General features: G+C 39.5%; 1 protein-coding gene and 1 pseudogene across 2 annotated transcripts in view; both read right to left on the bottom strand.

Moving 5' to 3' along the window:
- Positions 1-5,828: 5,828 nt before the first annotated feature.
- LOC114634059 lies at positions 5,829-7,112 on the bottom strand (annotated as a pseudogene).
- A 799-nt stretch (positions 7,113-7,911) lies between these two features.
- LOC114634058 (amine sulfotransferase-like) overlaps positions 7,912-20,174 on the bottom strand; it is a 62,228-nt gene continuing 49,965 nt past the window's right edge. For both annotated transcript variants that reach the window (XM_028782697.1, XM_028782698.1), the window contains exon 7: positions 7,912-8,421. In XM_028782697.1, coding sequence (XP_028638530.1) covers positions 8,300-8,421 — 122 coding nt within the window. In that variant the 3' untranslated portion in view covers positions 7,912-8,299. The remainder of the gene's footprint in view (positions 8,422-20,174) is intronic.

The raw sequence follows: 20,174 nt of genomic DNA, 5'->3' as shown, positions 1-20,174 counted from the left end.
AGATGAGCTGCCTGCAGGACAGCATGCAGCTAGGAGAGAAATACATAGCTGACCAGGAATGAAATCCGGGTCTGGGGCTGGCATTACAGGCAGGACACAGAGAAGGGCTGAACAGCCGAGAGGCTCCAAACATATGATTGTGGTAAGGACACTAGACAAAACAGCCTAATGATAGAGAGGGACATGTGACATCCTACAGTAAGAGATGTGGCAGGATAGGTAGGTGCAGTCAGGTGAACCAAGCCAACAAGCAAATCCATTTCAGTCAGGGATTTGATGAAGGTCACAGATGCAGATTGCATGACCATCGTGCCAAAGTTCATCCAAAGTCCCTAAAACCCAGGAGAAAAAAAAAAATCCCAAAAAACAAAAACAACAAAAAAAAAACAGAAAACAAACAAACAAAAAAACCTCATATGCCTCTGGTTTTTGGACTGCTAATGTTAGAAACTCATGTTCTACCCTGACCTGCAGAGAACCACACCTGTGAGTCCCACCTGGGTAGCTGGACAGGACAGGGCATGGCGGGATGAAGCCCGGTGCCCAGCACAGTGCAGAACAAAGATTCCCCCAAATCCACAGCACAGACACTGATGTCTGTCCTTATTTCAGAGTACTTATCAGAAAGAGACGTGGAAGGTTTTTGCACAGCTTTTAATTTCTCGTTTCAAAGACATTGGCTCTGAAAATGCTTACTTCCTGATTTTTCTTCCTCCTAATTAGACTTTGTCACACAGAACACTCATTTCAGTCACAAATGAGTGGCAGGAACATTATTAAGGAAAGTCGTCATCTACCTGGAACACACTCCCCAATAGCAAAAATCGAGAGCACAGCCCATGACCACACAGATTTGTAGGAAGGGTCTCAAGCAGGAGCCCTGTAGAGAAGTGTGTCCCGGTTTTGAAATACTTAACATGGAGTGCATAGCACACAGATACACTCTATCGTTCTGAAGTTGTCCAGCCTGGAGAGTCAACCATAAGGCTTACACGTGTGCCACAATTCTTGGGAGGAAACTGTTGGGTCAAGCCTTAGATAGAGTCAACTTGCAGAGTCACCTCTGAGAAGCAGGCAATACTGCAATCTGGAAGAGCTAGGGATGGCCAAATGTGCATCCACAGTTGCACTCTCAATGTGAATTTTGCAGAGAAACTGCAAGATCATCAGATGATACCCGATTGTTCATAGCTGACACCATATGACATTGTTCCTAGTGGACACCAGGGACCGCTGCCACCCTATGCATACACCTCTATATCTGACAGTGGGGACAGACCACAGCTCATATGACCCTAGTCATGCCAGGGCACAAGCGTTGTCTCATCTTTGATCCACTAGATGGTTTAATTAGACAAAGCGCCCACCCACGAAATTACAACACTTAGCTGTGTCAAAGAATGAGGTCACCATTCTGTGGTCAGATCTAAAAAAGATACACGCTCACAAAATTGGAAATTTTCATTAAACATATAGCACTTCTCTCTGTGGCCCTTGAGTTCCCTCGATGCTTTTTTGTTTTCATAAAAAGTAATTCTTCTCCGTAAGTCTTTACCTGCAGAGACTTTCTTAACCAAAAGTGTGACTCCCAGCAGCTTCTCAAGGAGGGAGGCAGTTAACCCTTCCTGGATTGTGCTAGGCCCTGAATTATTACATGGAGGAATTTCTGCAGTCACATAATCCTGACAGCCAGCAGATCAGTCTCTGCCAGCTTGCTCTGTGTTCCACAACTCAGGCCTTGGTAAAAGTCAGTGTAGACACAACTGTCATCTGCATACGTGCTTACAGGGACGGGTGTATGGGGCGTCCTGAGGCAGCTGCCTAGTGTCAGTGCCCTGACTTGTGTCTGTGAGTATTCCTCTACAGTATGACAGCCACACGTCCTTGTTCTCATGGTCACACTAACCCTTCCTGTGGAAATCTCATCAACCACCTGCTGGCTGTGATCTGAAGCCACTGTCCCATGAAAACTTCTTCTCATACCAGCTGAGAGAGTTTGGGAGCCAAGCCTATCTGCCCCACTTTTTGGAGTTATTTGCCTGTAGGGTGCACCTGTGGCATTGGGTCAGCCTTCATATTCACTATTCACAGGCTTCCACTTGCTACCATCTGCTGGCTTCACTGGAAAGTGGTAGTTTCTCTCAAAGAAGCCATGCCTTTGACATTCCCTTATCTCTGTAAGAACCTGCTCTGATTCAGAGCAGTGTTTGTTTGTGCGTTTTATCTAGAATGATTCAGGCTCTAATCCTAGTTCTTTCTAAGTTTGGATTCTATGCCCTAGGCTGGACATCAATTGTAAGAGAGGACTTTTTCACCTGGCTTCTTTATTCCCCGAAAGAACAACTGTGAGACATCATTATACTTATGAATAAATGTTTAGGCCATAGGCTTGAGACTCTTTGTTGACAAGGTTATAATTTAATGATCCCATTTGTTCTATTCTAAGTCCTGCCATGTGTCTAGTTACATGGTTCTTAGTTTCATGTCACCATCTTCCTCTGTGTCTCACTGAAGACGCCAACCTAACTTAATTTCAGAATCCGTATGTTCTCTTCCAGTTTTCTCACCTTCTAATCCTGCTCAACTCATTGGCTTGTCAGCTTTTTATTGACAGATAAATGTTTTTACATAGTACACAAGAGTTCTGGCACAAAAGTTCTTAAAATGCCACAGCAATAGTGATATGAAATCAGCCAACAACATAGACCTTACTTGAGAAAACTCACAACTGATATTGGCAATATTTGCTTTCATGTACACTTAGCATGGCATGATTAGCAATTGAAAGCAACATAATACTCTACATTGAGTAGTCTGACAAATTTTATAGGAAAACATGAAAATTTTCTTACTAACCTGCTGTAGTACATGAGCATTAAACCTTAAGTCCAAGGTAACAGAAAATCACCATATAATTATGGGCATTAGAATTTACATATGCAAGTTAATCAACAAATTTAAGATTATTTTATTTTTACAATTTGTCCTGGGCTTCCTTCTTTTACTCTGTGAATTAAACCATTGGCACAAATTTATTTCCTTGATTTGATGTGTAAAATTGGATCATGAAGACAGAGCTCTTGTTTCTCACCTTATAGTTTTCTCAATAACTGGAGAACTTCTTAAATGTATATGTTATCATATACATTTTGGTTTGATCATACCTACCCCTGCTTCTAAACTCTTTATGGATCACTCAAGACACACCACCCCAACATCATGTCCTTCAAAAAAGCAGATTTGATTTAAATTTTTGTGCTTCAGTTGGCCAAGAGAAAGAAGCCAGAGAAAAATGAGACAATTGGGAAGACTGTTTCAATACTTATGTTCATGAGGATGGTTGCTCAGGGGATGACAGAATATGTCCCTGACACGATTTTCCCTCAGACTCTTTTTCCTCCTTTACATTTGCTATGTGATCAAAAGTTTGTTCATTTCTGGAGAAAACGTGTGGTTAAATGTGTTTAATAGAATTAAATGTTACTTAGAGACCACTTACCTGTCTGAACCCAGTTACTGCCCTCTGCACAGTTCAAACCTTCTGATTAAAGGAAGTAATTGATGAGGACAATTTATAGATGAGCACCACAACATCTGTTCATTAAAGCTAAAGTAAGTACATATTTGGATTGTTGGAGTCTAAGGTTGTAGTGTTTGAAGGTGGCTAAAGGATCTATATTCATTTGAACCCTATGCCACGGCCTGGAACTTTTACTACTTTCTCAAAGTAAGGATCATTCCTGTTCTCTTGGCTTTCTCTTCTTATACTTTCTTGGACAGAAATACTGTGTTCTTTTGATGTCTGTCATTTGTTGCTACTGGGTGCTCATTTTTCCAAGGATGTGGTATAGTAAATCATGACAGGAAGCTTGATAGGTAGAGTGGATTGAGACCCCAGAAACTCACACTTGAAACTGTAGGCACCTCCCTGTTCCCTCTCAAATTCCTGGCCTGAAATATATGTCACACTTCCCATAAAAGGTAACATGACCTGTGGTCATGTAGGCCCAGAACAGAGTTCTCCATGCTAATGAGGTCCTAGAGGCACTGAAGGTTTAGCCAATAAACTTCCCTTCCCAGACATTCCTCCCTGCAATAGATATTTAATCTCAGGTCAACTCTGAGAAGTTTGTATGGTAAGCATCCCTTTGCCATGATGAACAATCAGTAAACAATTTGAAATCAAGGACTGTCTCTTTCATTGAGAACCACCGTGTGGAGAATGAAGGAGGCCTTTTTCTACAGAACCACTGCCTAAAGCTCCCGTGGAAGGCTCATATGCACTCCCAGCTCTAATTGCTGCCAAGCTAAGAACTTCACCAATGAGCAAAGCCAGAGCTACCATTACACCCAGCCCCAGGCTAGACACCATCCCCAGCCTGTGGCATAGACTCTACTTTCAACTACTCATGACTCAGAGATACCTGAATATCTCAGAGGCTCCTCAGTGTCCAGGAGTTTGGGAGCCCCAGGTTGCAGCTTCCTTGTGGGTCCATGGACACCAGCCAGTTCATTCCTGACTTCTCTGTGTGGTTTTCAATCAGCAACTAGACGCCTGTGAATTTGGGAATACCAGCTTCAGCTTTCTCATATCTTAGACTGCTCTTTCCCACTCCCCAGAGGAGTGTTTGGTGCTTCCCTGAAGCCCAGCACCTGCCCAGTGGCAGTCTGGGATAAGTGCAGTCAAGTTCCCCTGGGAATCTATGCCTTATAACTTCATTGCACCTGAAAATCCATTGCTCAATCCCCATTTATCATTATAAACCAACAACTCGGATTCTTGATAGCAAGATTCTGCTTGGAACTTTGAAAGCCACTAGAAACCTAAAACCTCACTCAACAGTCTCTTCTAATATATTTCTATTATTTCCACTTCTACAACCTCTGCCTCTAATTTTTTGCAATCTCCTATGTTTCTTAAACTCCTCTTCTCTTCTCTTCTCTTCTCTTCTCTTCTCTTCTCTTCTCTCTCTCTTTTCCTTCTTCTTTTCTTTCTTTGTTTATTTATTGGTATTAAATCAAAGAACTCCCTTACTCAGTGACACTGCTAGACAGTATTTAACACCTACATATGTCCTCCCTTCAAACATCTACTATATTCATCTCTCTTTCTGCTCTGCCCTAGATTTCTCTAACTTTTCAGTCTCTTGAACTTCATCATAGGTGTGTATGACACAAGAACCCCTATCATTGAGAAACTGAGTCCTAAACACATCACCTGGAATAAAGAATGCTTTGATTATTATTATGGTTGATCTTAATGTCCACTTGCCATAAATATATGAAAATGTTTCAGTAGAGAGCATCCACAAACTAAATGTCCTGCCATGAAAGACCCTCCCCAATTGTGTCAACACCCTAAGTAATGCAGATAAAGTGGTGAGGAAGAAGGAAAATCATTCCTTCATTTGTTCTCTTGGCACTCAGGTAATTTGCCATCTTGTTGCTACTGTTGATCCCTTCCTTGATATCAGAACCAGTGTTTCTAGGCTTTCATTGTAGAGAGGGGCCAGTGACTCTTCAGGGAACTTCCAGGCTTCTACTGCCAGATTGGGACTGCTTGGGCATTCATCCTTGTGGTCTGTCCAACAAAGATTGTCACATTGCCTGCTCAGACAGGTGTTGTAGGGCTACATTGATTGTGCAGTCCCAAAGACATTGTAACTACTGCGTTCCTCAGGTGTAATTCTATTGAAACTTACTCAATATATTCACATGGATACACACGTACACATGCTCATGTACACACACACATGAATATTAAGAGCTTAAAATTTAGTTCACAGTAGCAATAACATTATGTGTAAAAGCAAAATAAAGTCTTTTTTTGAATTTCAAATTTTATTTGAAAGCAACTTAAATTTTAGACAAATGATTTTAGTATATAAATTTGATTTTGTTTTTATACAGAATATAAAGATTTCCCTCATTAATCTTTCATGGGAAGGGCATTACAGGCCCGAAGGAAGACAAGTTCTGCACACAAAGTTCACCTCATCTGTGTGGCACTGAGACAAATGGTGCCATAGTGGTGCTCCTGCGCATAAATTAGGCCCAAGTGGTGGCGTCACACATCAAGCGGTGGGGGAGCAATACTCTACCTGGTAAGTCAGATCCAAGAAGCAAACATGACACAGGAACTGTAAGTGAGAGCAAGTCGACAGCTTTAGTCAGGACACTGCAGGTTCTACAGGGCTGGGAGGCTACAGTGTGCGCACGGACACAGCAGGAAGAGCTACTTAGAAAGAAGGCTGGAGCCAGGAAGTTTTCACTAAAGCAAATTAACATCTTGTCAACTGCCAAAACAAAGCGAATGAAAGGGAGCTTGTGAGTGTCAGTATACCCAGGGCGTGTTATATCAGCATCCGTGCAGCATGCTAAGTTAGTTACAACTTCTTCATTGGTATGGATGAATCACTGACGGTCTCGGGTTTTGCTTCTACTTGGCAAACTCAGGCATGTCTTATTTTAGATGGAGTATAGCTTTTATCTATAATTTCATCCTGTAAAAACATGTGAAGACAACGTTCATTACGGGCCAGAGGATGACCAGCGACCTTGTTTTTGAACTGTTCCAGCCCTTGCTTACTTTCCTCGATGAAATTGTCATCAAATATTCCATCATCTTCTCTAAAAGGAAGCTGCCGCAAAAATGCTTTCCTGGGGAGTGGGGGAACCACAACCTTGCTCTCTCTCTAGTTCTCTTCTAAGCCACTCAAAGTCACTGTATCTTCTTCTAACAGTAGATTCCTCCAGCTTGAAGATAGAAAGATTTGTCTTGACCCTGATTTCATAGGTGGTGAAGTGGCCAAGGCCCGTCTGTGGGTTACTCAAGTCGTTCTCTAGGAAGTTGCTGAGCATCCAGTAGGCGTCATTCAGGTTCTGCCACTTGGTGATGAGCCATGGGGTGTCCGCTATGGTCTCACCCATCTTGCTATCACCACAGGATTCTCTCCACTGCCTCCTCCTTCCGCCAATGCTGCCTTGGAGACTCCCGGCTCACGCACAGCGAATAGAGGCGAATCGCAAAATTAAATCTTTTTTTAATATATATAATTTATTTTTTTCAAATTGTAATTTATACTCATTCACACAGGGGTTTAAACACAAAAAGGCAGGACATGGGGAAGGGGATGACACTGGAGCATGGGTGTTCAGGGGGAATAGAGATATCTTTCAGAAGAGGGTATCGGCTGGGTGAGGGTTCAGGGGACAGGTCGCTATGGCTCTGCCTGTGCTTTGCTTATCCTTATCTAAGTTGGTATTATCTGCCAAGACTACCTATTTACAAGGTCTATGACTAGTCAGGCTGGTAAATTGTCACAAAAACTCCCTGTTTACAATAGCTTTTAGCCATCTGTTTCAGTGTTTATCCACAGAGACCCAAGACTTGGTGTTAGTATACATGTATGACAGGCCTATTGCTGATCTTAGGCCTATTGCTGATTTTAGGCCTTCAGTGTATAAGCAGGGATGCCCCTGACATCTCCTCCCTTCTCTAAGTGTAGACGGGCTGTGTCAAATCTAATCTTGCGAAGGCAGGGATAGAGGCCTGACCTCCAGTAATTGAAGGGGACCTTGTAGTGGCTCCAGTCACCCTGTCGTTGTCCAGTGAGGTATGAGGGCCATACCCATCCCTATGTCTTTTTCCTGAAGAGGGGATACTTTTGACATCAACCCCTATACAGTCAGGCTTTCCCTCAGGGAACCCAGAGAGATATTTTTAACTTTTATTGGTATTCCCTAAATCTTAAGTGCATTATTCACAACAAAAAGTTTATATTTTATTAAGGAGATGAGTACATTTTCCCTATTTTCTAGTTCTTAACCTAAATGGCTATTCTGCCTCCCTTTAACGCTCAGGTATAATTTTCCAAATTAAAAACTCTAACATTCCCCACACATTCTTGATTCAGTGAAAGTTAAAGTTTTATTGTAATAATGAGAAGTTGTTTAGTGTTTCTTCATCCAAAATTGTATTGCATATGATAAGAAAAAAACTGTGTATTGCAGACTACTCCTTGTAGATGTTTTTCTATATCAGAAAGCACCATAATTTATGATGTTAGTACACAATACAATTGCTAACTAGAACCCAAACTATTTTAATTTTGAAATTTGAAATCATTTCTGAATCTCAATGTAATTAACATTTATATAGTTTATTCATTTTGATCCTTAATAAAGCTTGGTATTTAATGATTAAAATATGGAAGATATTAATATTGATATTAAAGCATGTATACTTCTGAATGAATCTTTTTCTTAATTGTGTTTATTTTATGCTGACATTAGACTTCTATTGTTCATTTATATCCCAGATAAACTTCAAGGGAAAATTTTTCATATTACTCTTGAATATCATGTCAAATCTTTCATTCTGCTCCACAGTCAAATGGTTTTTCCAGTCTCCAATGGTACCTAATAGGATAAGGACAGGGACAGCATAGAGGTAAGTAAATGGAACATTCAAAGCAAAGGTCACTCTTATCAACCTCAGTATATTCTCCTACCCATATAAAATAACTATGACTTCTCTGTGGAGTTTCATACCATACTTTTTTTAATACAAGAATGTTCAGTAAAAGAAACATATGCAATAACACATTAAACATTCTAGCACTTGATTGTCCCATATATCAGCTGACCAATCATAACCAATCTTTATGAAGAAATAAAAACCTTAACAAATATAAGTAAATGAGAACTTTTGAAGTGTATTTTACCATATGTCAAGCATCATGCTAACCACGCATTTTAGCCAATAAAATATAACAGGTCACATGACTGTAGTTACATGTGTTCATGTTTGGGTCTTCTATTTTGTACCATTTGTCTATATGTCTATTTTGTGCAAGTGTCATACTGTTTTTATTATTATATTTCTATAATGTACTTAGAAGTCTGAAATGGAGATCTGTCAATTATTTTATTGTTGGTGATGGTAGTCATGACAACTTTATCCAGATTTTTTAGTAACATATTAATTTTAAAATGCCCTTTTTTACATTTCTGAGAAGAATTTTGTGGGACTTTTTGATTGAAATTACATTAGATCTAAACATTTTTGGTAAGATGGTCATTTCTCTATATTAATTCTACTAGTCCATTAACATAGTCAGTCTTTCTATTTTCAAATATTTTCCATAAAAAGTCCTCACAGATTTAAATGTTTTTCACAAAGTTCTTTCAGTTTCTTAGTTAGGTTCTTTCCAAGATGGCTTATTGCCTTTGGATCTCATATAAATGAGATTATATCCATAATCTCTTTCTCAGCATGATTTTGTTGGTGTTAAATAGAAAAGCTATTGATTTTTTATAAGTTGATTTTGTCTCTTATAACTCTTGAAAATTTTATTAATATAGGCTTTCTTATGGAATTTTTTTATACAATATCATATCATATAAATAGGGATAATGTGACTTCTTTTCCCCCTTTCTATATCTCTTTGATTTTTTTCTCTTGTCTTAGTGCTTTAGCTTGGTCTTCAGGGACTATATTTAAAAACAGTGGGTATAGTTGGCAGCCCAGTGTAATGCTTTATTTTAATAGAATATTTTTAAATGTTTGTCAATTTAGGATATTGGTTTGGATTTGGCACATATACCCTTTATTAAGTTTAAGTATGTTTCCAAGAGTTCTATACATTCTGTATATCTTTTCTCATGAATGCATGTTCAGTTTTGTCACAGAGTTTTCGTGCATCTTTTGGGATAATCATGTGATTTTTCTCTCTAAGTTCATTTATATGACTGATTACATTTATGAACTTACATATGTTGAATCGGCCCTGCATTTCTGTTAAGAAATGGGACTTGTAAGGCAATGGATTTACTTTAGTTTTTACTTCTTGGATTTTCAGGCATGGTTTCTTTGTGTGGCCCTGGCTATCCTAGAACTTGCTTTGTAGAGTAAGCTGGTGTTAAACTCAGAGAAGGGCCTACCAATGCCTCTGGAGTGCTGGGATCAAAAGCATGTCACACCCTGATAAGGAAGAATATGGTTCTTAGAAAAGAACCAATACCACAAGTTTAATACATGAGAATAATCTATACTCAAAATCTAAAGCATACTCATATAACATAGATATGTGTAGCTCTCACCAGTCACCAAAGAAATTTCTCTTACAAACAGGATATTCTCTATAGCAACCAGATTATTATAGAAAACTCTAACAGTCCATAATGCAGAGATCAATGGCTGCTATTTGCTCATGTGTAATGAACATACCTATAACACAACTCTTATATCTAAGACTCAGGGTGCATTGTGAAAGGTGGAACAAAAGTGTTTAAGAGTGATAATTGTGCCTCCTAAAAATAACAGAGAAGCTATAAGAGAAAAAATATTAATGATATTTCAACAGCATAGCTGCTTTTGGAAACACCTGAGCAATTATAATATCAATAAATGTGCTAACAAGAAAAGAAGAAATTTCAAGGGTCCCACCTCTAGATCAAGAACTACAGGCCCGCTTGCCTGCAGTAGAAGACATGGTTCCACCCCTTACCTGGACAGCATGGGAAAGCTGACTCATGTGTTTTGAGTATCAATGAACTGGCCCCATCCCACACAAGATTCAGCTACACTATTTGGTAGAGCAAGCCTGCACCCCACCTGCACAGCACAGTAAAGCTGGCTCTAGTGGCAAGGCTGCTGGTGAGCAAGCAATTCCAAATCTGCCCAGCAGGGGTTGATGCAGGAGAGCTATAACACCTTCTCACACCTGAGTTAGTCACAAGGACATGAGAGCAGAGGAACCCTTGATTGGCTTCAGTACTCAGGACAGCAGGCCTGCACCTCATGGGCAGCATAGGAAACCTGACCCTGGTAGTGGTAGTCAAGGTGAACACCTGAAGATGTGAGTGCACGAGAGCTAGCCCTGCCGTAAACTGGGTTCACCACTTGGGAGGATAAGTTTGTACCTCAGCAGGGCAATATAGTAGAGCTGGTGCTGGTGGTGTGGGTACAGGAGAGGTGGTTGAAGAACCAAGACAGCTTCCTTCCAGGCCCAGATCATGAGCTTTGAGTTAGTCTACGCCAACATCTACCCAATCTACAAACTGCTGTAGAATATAAAGGATCTATTGCTGTAGATCCAGACATATAGAATCTCCATGACATAGAGCAGTAACAGAATATCTGAGAGGAGTCTAGGTGAGAATCGAGTATTGATAATGTACCAGAAGTCAGATTCCTCAAAGCAGACCAAAGACTTACTGCAATGAACATTTGCAAGTAAAGCTGTTTGGACAATAGTGAATACTGTATGAAACACCATGACACACTACAACTTCCATGGAAAGCATTCTGTTCTTCTTTTAACTGATATAAACAGACACAACTGTTAATTGGATTGGAGTGCATGAGGTGAAATTCATAAAAAATCAATAGAACAGATTTTTCAAAAAGGAGGTACAGGCAACTATTAACTGCTGTTAAAAAAAGAATTCACCTCTCCTAATAATGAGCCCCCTAGTTAGTTAAGGAGTACAAAGTAGTTAGCCCACTGCCTGAGCAGACGATCAGGATGTCTGCTTTTCTGAAGACTCCACAGTCTGAAGAGCCTCAGGTAGTCTGCTGCAGCCAGAGCCACAGGTAAGGGACCCTTGCAAATACCGACAGCAGCTAGAAACTTTGAGAAGCCCAGTGGACTCAGGACCCATCTTCACCCCAACCTTCACTGCCTACACAAATACTACCTACTTTCTGGTCTGTGTCTTTCACTTGGGTAGACCATCAGCTTGTCTGTTCTTCTGAAGACCCCACAATCTGAAGATTCCCCAGAAAGCCTGTAAAAGCCAAAGCCATAGGCCTACCAGAAGACCTGCAGCAACCCAGGGACACAGGAGGCAGGCTCCAGACAGAGATTACCAGACTAGCTAACACCAGAAATAACCAGATGGTAATAACCAGATGGTGAGAGGCAAGAACCAGACCACAAACAACAGAAACCAATATATTTTGGCACCATCATAACCCAGGTTTCCCACTACAGCAAGCCCTGGATACACGAACATACCAGAAAACCAGGATGCTGACCTAAAATCCTATCTCATGGAGATAATAACATCCTTTAAGAAGGATATAAATAAGTCATTGAAAGGAATACAGGAAAACACAAGTAAACTGGAAAAAGCCCTCAAAGAGGAAACAAATAAATCACTTAAAGAAATACAGAAATAAATCACTTTAAAAAAGTCAAACAGGGGAAGGAATTGAACAAAGCAGTCCAAGACCTAAAAGTAGAAGTAAAAAAAAAAAAAAAAAAACCACAAACAGAGGCAACCCTGGAAATTGAAAACCTAGGAAAAAGATCAGGAACTAAAGATGCAAGCACCAACAGCAAAATGCAAGAAATAGAAGAGAGAATCTCAGGTGTAGAAGATACCTTAGAAGATATTGACAAAAAATGTCAAAGAAAATTAAAAACAGAAAAAACTCCTAACCAAAAACACCCAGAAAATCCAGGATACAATGAAAAGACCAAACCTAAGAATAATGGAAAGAAAAGTGAGTGAAAATGCACAGCTCAAAGGACCCAAAAACATCTTCAATAAAATTACTGAAGAAAACATCCCCAACCTAATGAAAGAGATGGCCATAAATGTATAAGAAGCCTATGGAACACTAAAAGAAAATATAGAAGCAGAAATGGCAGTCTTCTTGTCACATAATACTCAAAACACCAAATGTACAGAACAAACAAAGAATATTAAAAGCTGTAAGAGAAAAATGCCAAGTAACATATAAAGGCAAACCTATCAGAATTACACCAGACTTCTCAACAGAGACACTAAAAGCCAGAAGAGCCTCAACAGAGGTCATGGAGAATCTAAGAGAACACAAATGCTAACCCAAGCTACTATACCCTGCAAAACTCTCAATCTTCATAGATGGAGAAACCAAGATATTCCAGAACAAAACCAAATTTAAACAATATCTATCTACCAATACAGCCCTATAGAGGATTCTAGAAGGAAAACTCCAATATAAAAAGGATACCTACACCAAAGGAAAAAACAATATATTAATCATCTCATAACAAAAGTAAAAGGAGAGAATCACATAACACATAATGCTACCTATAACAATAAACATAACAGGAGCTAAGAATAATCCGTCTTTAGTATCTCTCAATATCAATGGACTCAATTCCCCAATAAACAGACATAAGATAACAGACTGTATATGCAATCAGGATCCTTGCTGTATACAAGAAACATACCTCAGTGACAAAAACAAGCACTACCTCAGAGTTAAAGGCTGGAAAAAAATCTTTCAAGCAAATGGTCTCAAGAAACAAGTAGAAGTTGAAATCCTAATATACAATAAAATATATTTTCAACCAACAAGAGAAAGTATCTATTCTGAACATCTTATGTCTCAAATTCAAGGACATCCACATTCCTAACAGAAACTTTATTAAAGCTCAAAACCCACATTGAGCCTCACACAATAATTGTGGGAGACCATGATCACACTCTCACCAATGAACAAGTCCTTGAAGTAGAAACTAAACATAGATACAATGAAACTAATAGAGGTTATGAACCAAATGGCTTTAACGTGTGTGTGTGTGTGTGTGTGTGTGTGTGTGTGTGTGTGTATGTGTGTGTGTGTGTATAATTGTATATATATAACATTTTGCCCTAAAATGAAAGAATATACATTTTTCTCAGCACCTCATGATACCTTATACAAAACTGACCATATAATCAGTCACAAAGCAAGCCTCAACAGATACAAAAAAATTGAAATAAGTCCATGCATCCTATCAGATCACCACGGGCTAACAACAACAACAAAAATGACCCTTCATACCCATGGAAACTGAATAGCTCTTTACTCAATAATAATTTGGTCAGGGAAGAAACAAATAAATTAAAGACTTTTTAGAACTTAATGAAAATGAAGCCACAACATACCAACACTTATGGAACACAATGTAAGCAGTGCTAAGAGGAAAATTCAAAGCACTAAGTGCCCTCGTAGAGAAATTGGAAAGATCCTACACTAACAACTTAACAGCACACCTGAAAGACCTAGAAGAAGAGGAAGTGAACATGCCCAAGAGGAGTAGAAAGCAGGAAATAATGAAACTCAAGGCCAAACCAATCAAATAGAAACAAAGAGAACAATTCAAAGATTAGACAAAACCCAGAAGCTGATTCTTTGTGAAAATCAACAAGATATATAAGCCCCTAGCCAAACTAACTAAAGGGCCTAGCAACAGTATCCAAATTAACAAAATCAGAAATGGAAAGGGAGACATAACAACAGAAACTGAGGAAATTTGAAACATTCATCAGATTTTATTACAAAAGCCTATACTTAACAAAACTAGAAAATACAGGTAAAATGGATAATTTTCTAGACAGATACCATGTATCAAAGTTAAATGAAGAGCAGGAAAACTATCTAAATAGGCCCATATTCCCTAAAGAGACAGAGGAATTCATTAAAAACCTCCAAACCAAAAAAAAAAAAAAAAAAAAAAAGGCCCAGGACAATATTGCTTTAGTACAGAATTCTACAAACTACCAAAAAAGAGCTAATGCCACTACTCCTCAAACTATTACATAAAATAGAAACAGAAGGAACACTACCTTATCCATTCTATGATGCCATAATTATTCTGATATCTAAACCACACAGAGATCTAACAAAGAAAAAGAACTTCATATCAAACCAATTTCACTTATGAAAATAGATGCAAAGATAGTAAAATTCTCAAAAATCACATCCAAAAACACATCAAAAATGATCATTCACCATGATCAAGTAGGTTTCATTCCAGGGATGGTTCAATATATGAAAATCCATTAATGCAATCACTATATAAACAAACTCAAAGAAGAAAACCACACGATCATCTCATTAGATGCTGAAAAAGCATTCAACAAAATACAACACCCCTTAATTGTAAAAGTATTGGACAGATCAGGAATTCAAGGTCCATACCTAAATATAATAAAAGCAACATACAGCAAACCAACAGCCATTATCAAATTAAATGGACAGATACTTGATGCAATCAGACTAAAATCAGGGACAAGACAAGGATGCCCACTCTCCCCATTTCTACTCAATATCATGCTCAATGTTCTAGCTAGAGCAATAATACAACAAAAGGAGATCAAGGGTATGCCAACTGGCAAAGAAGAAGTCAAGGTATTACTATTTGCAGATGATATGAAAACATCTTCAGTAAATGGTGCTGGTCTAACTGGCAGTCAGTGTTTAGAAAAATGAAAATAGATCCATACTAGTCATCTTGCACAAAGATCAAGTACAAGTGAATCTTTTAAAAAACTCAATGTAAAACCAGATACACTGAATCTAATGGAAGAGAAAGTGGGAAAGAGCCTCGAACTATGGGCTGGGGGTGAGATTGGAGGGGATTTCCCAAACAGAACTCCAACGGCTCAGGCTCTAAGATCAAGAATAGACAAATGGGACATCAAGAAATTGAAAAGCTTATGTAAGGCAAAGGAGATAGTCATTAGGACAAATCAGCAACCTACAGATTAGGAAAAATCTTCACTAACCCCACATCTGATAGAGGACAAATATCCAAAATATATAAAGAACTCCTTGAGCTAACCTCCAAAAAACCAAACAACCCAATCAAAAAATAGGGTATTATTAAGCAGAGAATTCAAAACAGAAGAATCTCGAATGGCTGAGAAACACCTAAAGAAATGTTCAAAGTCCTTTGTGATCAGGGAAATGCAAATCAAAACAACTGAGATATCACCTTATACCAATCAGAATGGCTAAGATCAAAAATTCATGTGACAGCACATGTTGGCAAGAATGCAGAGAAAGAAGAACATTCCTCCATAGTTGGTGGGATTGCAAACTGGCACAACCACTCTGGAAATCAATTTCTTTACCAAATTGAAAATAGATCGACCTGAAGACCCAGCTATACCACTCCTGGGAATATAATCAAATATATTCCACCATGCCAGGAGGGCAAATGCTACACTATGTTCATAACAGCCTTATTTGTGATAGCCAGAACCTGGAAACAATCCAAAGTCCCTTAATGGAAGAATACATACAGAAAGTATGGTTCATTTACACAATGGAAAATTATTCAGCTATTAAAAATGAGGATATCAAGAGCTTTGCACGCAAATGAATGGAACTAGAAAATATCATCCCAAGAGAGGTATCTCAGACCCAAAAAGACGTGCATGGTAGGTACTCATTAATAAGTGGCTACTAGCCAAAAAACCCACAGAATTCCCAGGATAAAATCCACAGAACTCAAAAAGGTTAACAAGCCTTAGTGACCAAGTGAGGATGCTTCAATCCTACAAGGGAGGGAGAAGAACTCAGAGGACAGAGGGAGGGAGCAAAATGGGTGAAAGAGGGGAGGGGGGCCAGGGAAAAGAGGAACATAGTCAGGTATGAGGGAAGGACCATGAGTGAAGCCCTGAAAGCCAGCAGAATGTATGGAAATATACAACCTTGTGAGTTAGGAGGTGGAAGAGACCCTCTAGAATGTACCAGAGACTTGGGAGGTGAGAGAATCTCTAGACTCAAAGGAAAGAACCTTAGATGAAGTGCCCAACAGTGGGGAGAAGAATCTTGTAGAGTCCACCTTCAGTAGAAAGACAGGACATCAAATGGAGGGATATGGATCCCATCCCACAGTCAAAGTCTCTAAAAATTGTCCCGGTCTAAATGGGAGGAGAGGCCCTTGGTCCTGGGAAGGCTGTATGCTCCAGTGTAGGAAAAACCAGGGCAGGGAGGTAGGAGTGGGTGGATGGGTGGGAGAGCACCCTCATAGAAGCAGGAGGAGGGAGAATAGGGTGGGGGTTTCTGGAGGGGAAACTAAACCAGGAAAGGGGATAACATTTAAAATGTAAATAAATGAAATATCCAATAAAAATGGAGAAGAAAAGGAGGGAAAGAATGTACAGTGACCAGCCTAAATTGGGACCAATTTCAAGAGGAGACTCCATGGTCTAACACTATTACTGATGCTATGATGTTCTTATAGACAGGAGCCTAGCATGGCTGTCTTCTCAGAGGCCCAATAACAGCTGACTAAGAGAGAACCAGATACTTATGTCCAACCAATGGACAGAGGCCAGGGACCCCTGTGGTTGAATTAAGAAAAGGCTGAAAGAAACTAAAAAGGAAGGCGACACTATAGGAAGACCAACTGTCTCAACTCACCTGGACCCCTGAGGTCTATCAGATACTGAGGCAACAATCAGGTAGCATACCTTAGCTGATCTGAGTCCCCCAACACATTCACAGCAAAGCACTGCCTGGTCTGGCCTCAGTGAGAGAAAATGCACCTAACCTTTGAGAGACTTGAGGCCTGAGGGATTGGGGAGGTTTTGTGGGGGACAGGTGAGGTATAGGTGGGTGTAGGAGAGGAGGAATGGTATTAGGAACGATTAGAGGGCAGAATGGGAAGGGGGTAACTAGTAGACATACAGAGAGAGAGAGAGAGAGAGAGAGAGAGAGAGAGAGAGAGAGAGAGAAGCTTTCAGTTTTCTATCTTCCTGCAGAGCTGATCCTGTGCCACAGAGTTCCATACACTAATACTGCAGGGAGAGAACTGGTCTCTCCGGAGTGCTGACCCACCTCTGAGCACAGGTAAGACTATCACATTTGCTCCAAGGGACCCACCAGAAACGTCAGGACACAGGAAACGAGGAACACTGTGTGATAAGATCCTTCCAGGTTTTCTCTGCACCCAGAGATGACCCTGATCCACAACTCTCCATACCCAATTACTGCTGGGATGGAGCTAGTCTCCCAGGAGTGCCAAAACACCTGTGAGTACAGGTGAGATCACCACTTCTGCTCAAATTCCTGGCCCAAGAAAGACAAGCCCAGAGACATCAGGACACAGGAACCAAGGAACAGCTGGGGACAGCGTCCTTCCAGTTTCTATCTGTGCCCTGGAGCAGACAATGCGCCACAGCTCTTCCTACCAAAATTCCTCTCAAAGTGAATTGGTTTCCCAGGAATGCTGACACACAGGCTTGCAAGAGGGAAAAGCCACAGTCAGAGACAGCAAGACCAGCTAACACCAGAGATAACCAGATGGCAAGAAGCAAGGGCAAGAACATAAGCAACAAAAGCCAAGGCTATTTGACATCATCAGAACCCAGTTCTCCAACCACAGCAAGCCCTGGATATCCCAACACATGAGAAAAGCAAGACTCTGATTTAAAATCACATCTCATGATAATGATAGAGATGTTAAGACAGACATAAATAACTCCATTAAAGAAATACAAGAGAATACAAGTAAACATGTAGAAGCCCTTAAAGAGGAAACACAAAAATCCCTTAAAGTATTACAGAAAAACACAACCAAACAGGTGAAGGAAATGAACAAAACCATGCAGGATCAAAAAATGGAAATAGAAACAATAAAGAAATCACAAAGGGAGACAACCCTGGAGATAGAAACCCTAGGAAAGAGATCAGGGGTTAGAGATGCAACCATCACCAACAGAATACAATCGATAGAAGAGAGAATCTCAGAGGCAGAAGATACCATCAAAACATTGACACAACAGTCAAAAAAAATGAAAAATGCAAAAAGTTCCTAACCAAAACATCCAGAAAATCCAGGACACCATGAGAAGACCAAATCTATAGACAACAGGATAGAAGAGAGCAAAGATTTCCAAATTAAATGGCCAGTAAATGTCTTCAAGAAAATTATAGGGGAAAACTTCCCTAACCTAAAGAAAGAGTTGCCCATGAACATACAAATAGCCTACAGAACTCTAAATAAGCTGAACCAGAAAAGAAATTCCTCTTGTCATATAATAGTCAGGACACCAAATGTACAAAACAAAGAAAGAATATTAAAAAGCAGTAAGGGAAAAACATCAAGTAACATATAAAGAATCAAACCATCAGAATTGCACCAGACTCCTCACCAAAGACTATGAAAGCTACCTGGGCAGATATCATATAGACCCTAAGGGAACATAAATGTCAGCCCAGGGAACTATACCCAGCAAAAGTTTCAGTTACCACAGATGAAGAAAACAAGATATTCTGTGACAAAACCAAATTTACACAATATCTTTCCACAAATCCATCCCTATAAAGAATAATAGATGGAAAACTCCAACACAAGGAGGGAAACTATACTCTAGAAAAAGCAAGAAATAATCTTCTGTCAACAAATCCAAAATAAGATACCCAAGCAAACATAATTCCACTTGTAACAACAAAAATAACAGGAAGCAACAGTTACTTTTCCAAACTATCTCTTAACAGCAATGGACTCAATTCTTCAATAAAAAGACAAAGACTAATGGACTGGATATGTAAACAGGACCCAGCATTTTGTTGCATACAGGAAACGCACTTCATTGTCAAAGACAGACACTACCTCACAGTAAAGGATTGAAAAACAATTTTCCAAGGAAATGATCCCAAGAAACAACCTGGAGTAGCCATTCTTATATCGAATAAAATTAACTTTCAACAAAAAGTTATCAATAAAGATAAGGAAGGACATTTCATCAAAGGAAAAATCTACAAAGAAGGACTCTTGGTTTTTTGTAATTCTTTTTTTTCCTTTTATTTTATTGGATGTTTCATTTACATTTCATATGTTATCTCCTTACCCCATTCCCCCCCTGCCCAGGAACCCCCCTATCCCCTCACCCCTCCTCCTGCTTCTCCATGGATGTGCCCCTACCTACCCCCCTAAAGCCCATGCATGAATTGTACCTCACACAATAATATTGGGAGACTTCAAACACCCCACTCTCATCAATGGACATATCATAGAAAGAGAAACTAAACAGAGACACAGTGAAACTAACAGAAGTCATGAACCAAATGAATTTAACAGATATCTATAGAACATTTCATCCTAAAACAAAAGAATATACCTGCTTCTCATCACCCCATGGTACCTTCTCCAAAATTGGCCATATAATCAGTCCCAAAACAGTCTTCAAAAGATACAAGAATATAGAAATAATCCCATGCATCCTTTCAGATCACAATGGACTAAGGATGGTCTTGAATAACAACAAAAACATCAAAAAGCCCACATACTCCTGGAAGCTGAATAAGGTCCTACTCAATGATAACTTGATCAAGGAAAAAAGAAAGAAAGAGAGAGAGAGAGAGAAAGAGAGAGAGAGAGAGAGAGAGAGAGAGA

The sequence above is a fragment of the Grammomys surdaster genome, unplaced genomic scaffold (assembly GCF_004785775.1).
Source record: "Grammomys surdaster isolate TR1022 unplaced genomic scaffold, NIH_TR_1.0 842, whole genome shotgun sequence".
Taxonomy (NCBI): Eukaryota; Metazoa; Chordata; class Mammalia; order Rodentia; family Muridae; genus Grammomys; species Grammomys surdaster.
Note: the sequence above shows the minus strand (reverse complement) of the source record. Positions and strands in the feature narration are given on the sequence as shown.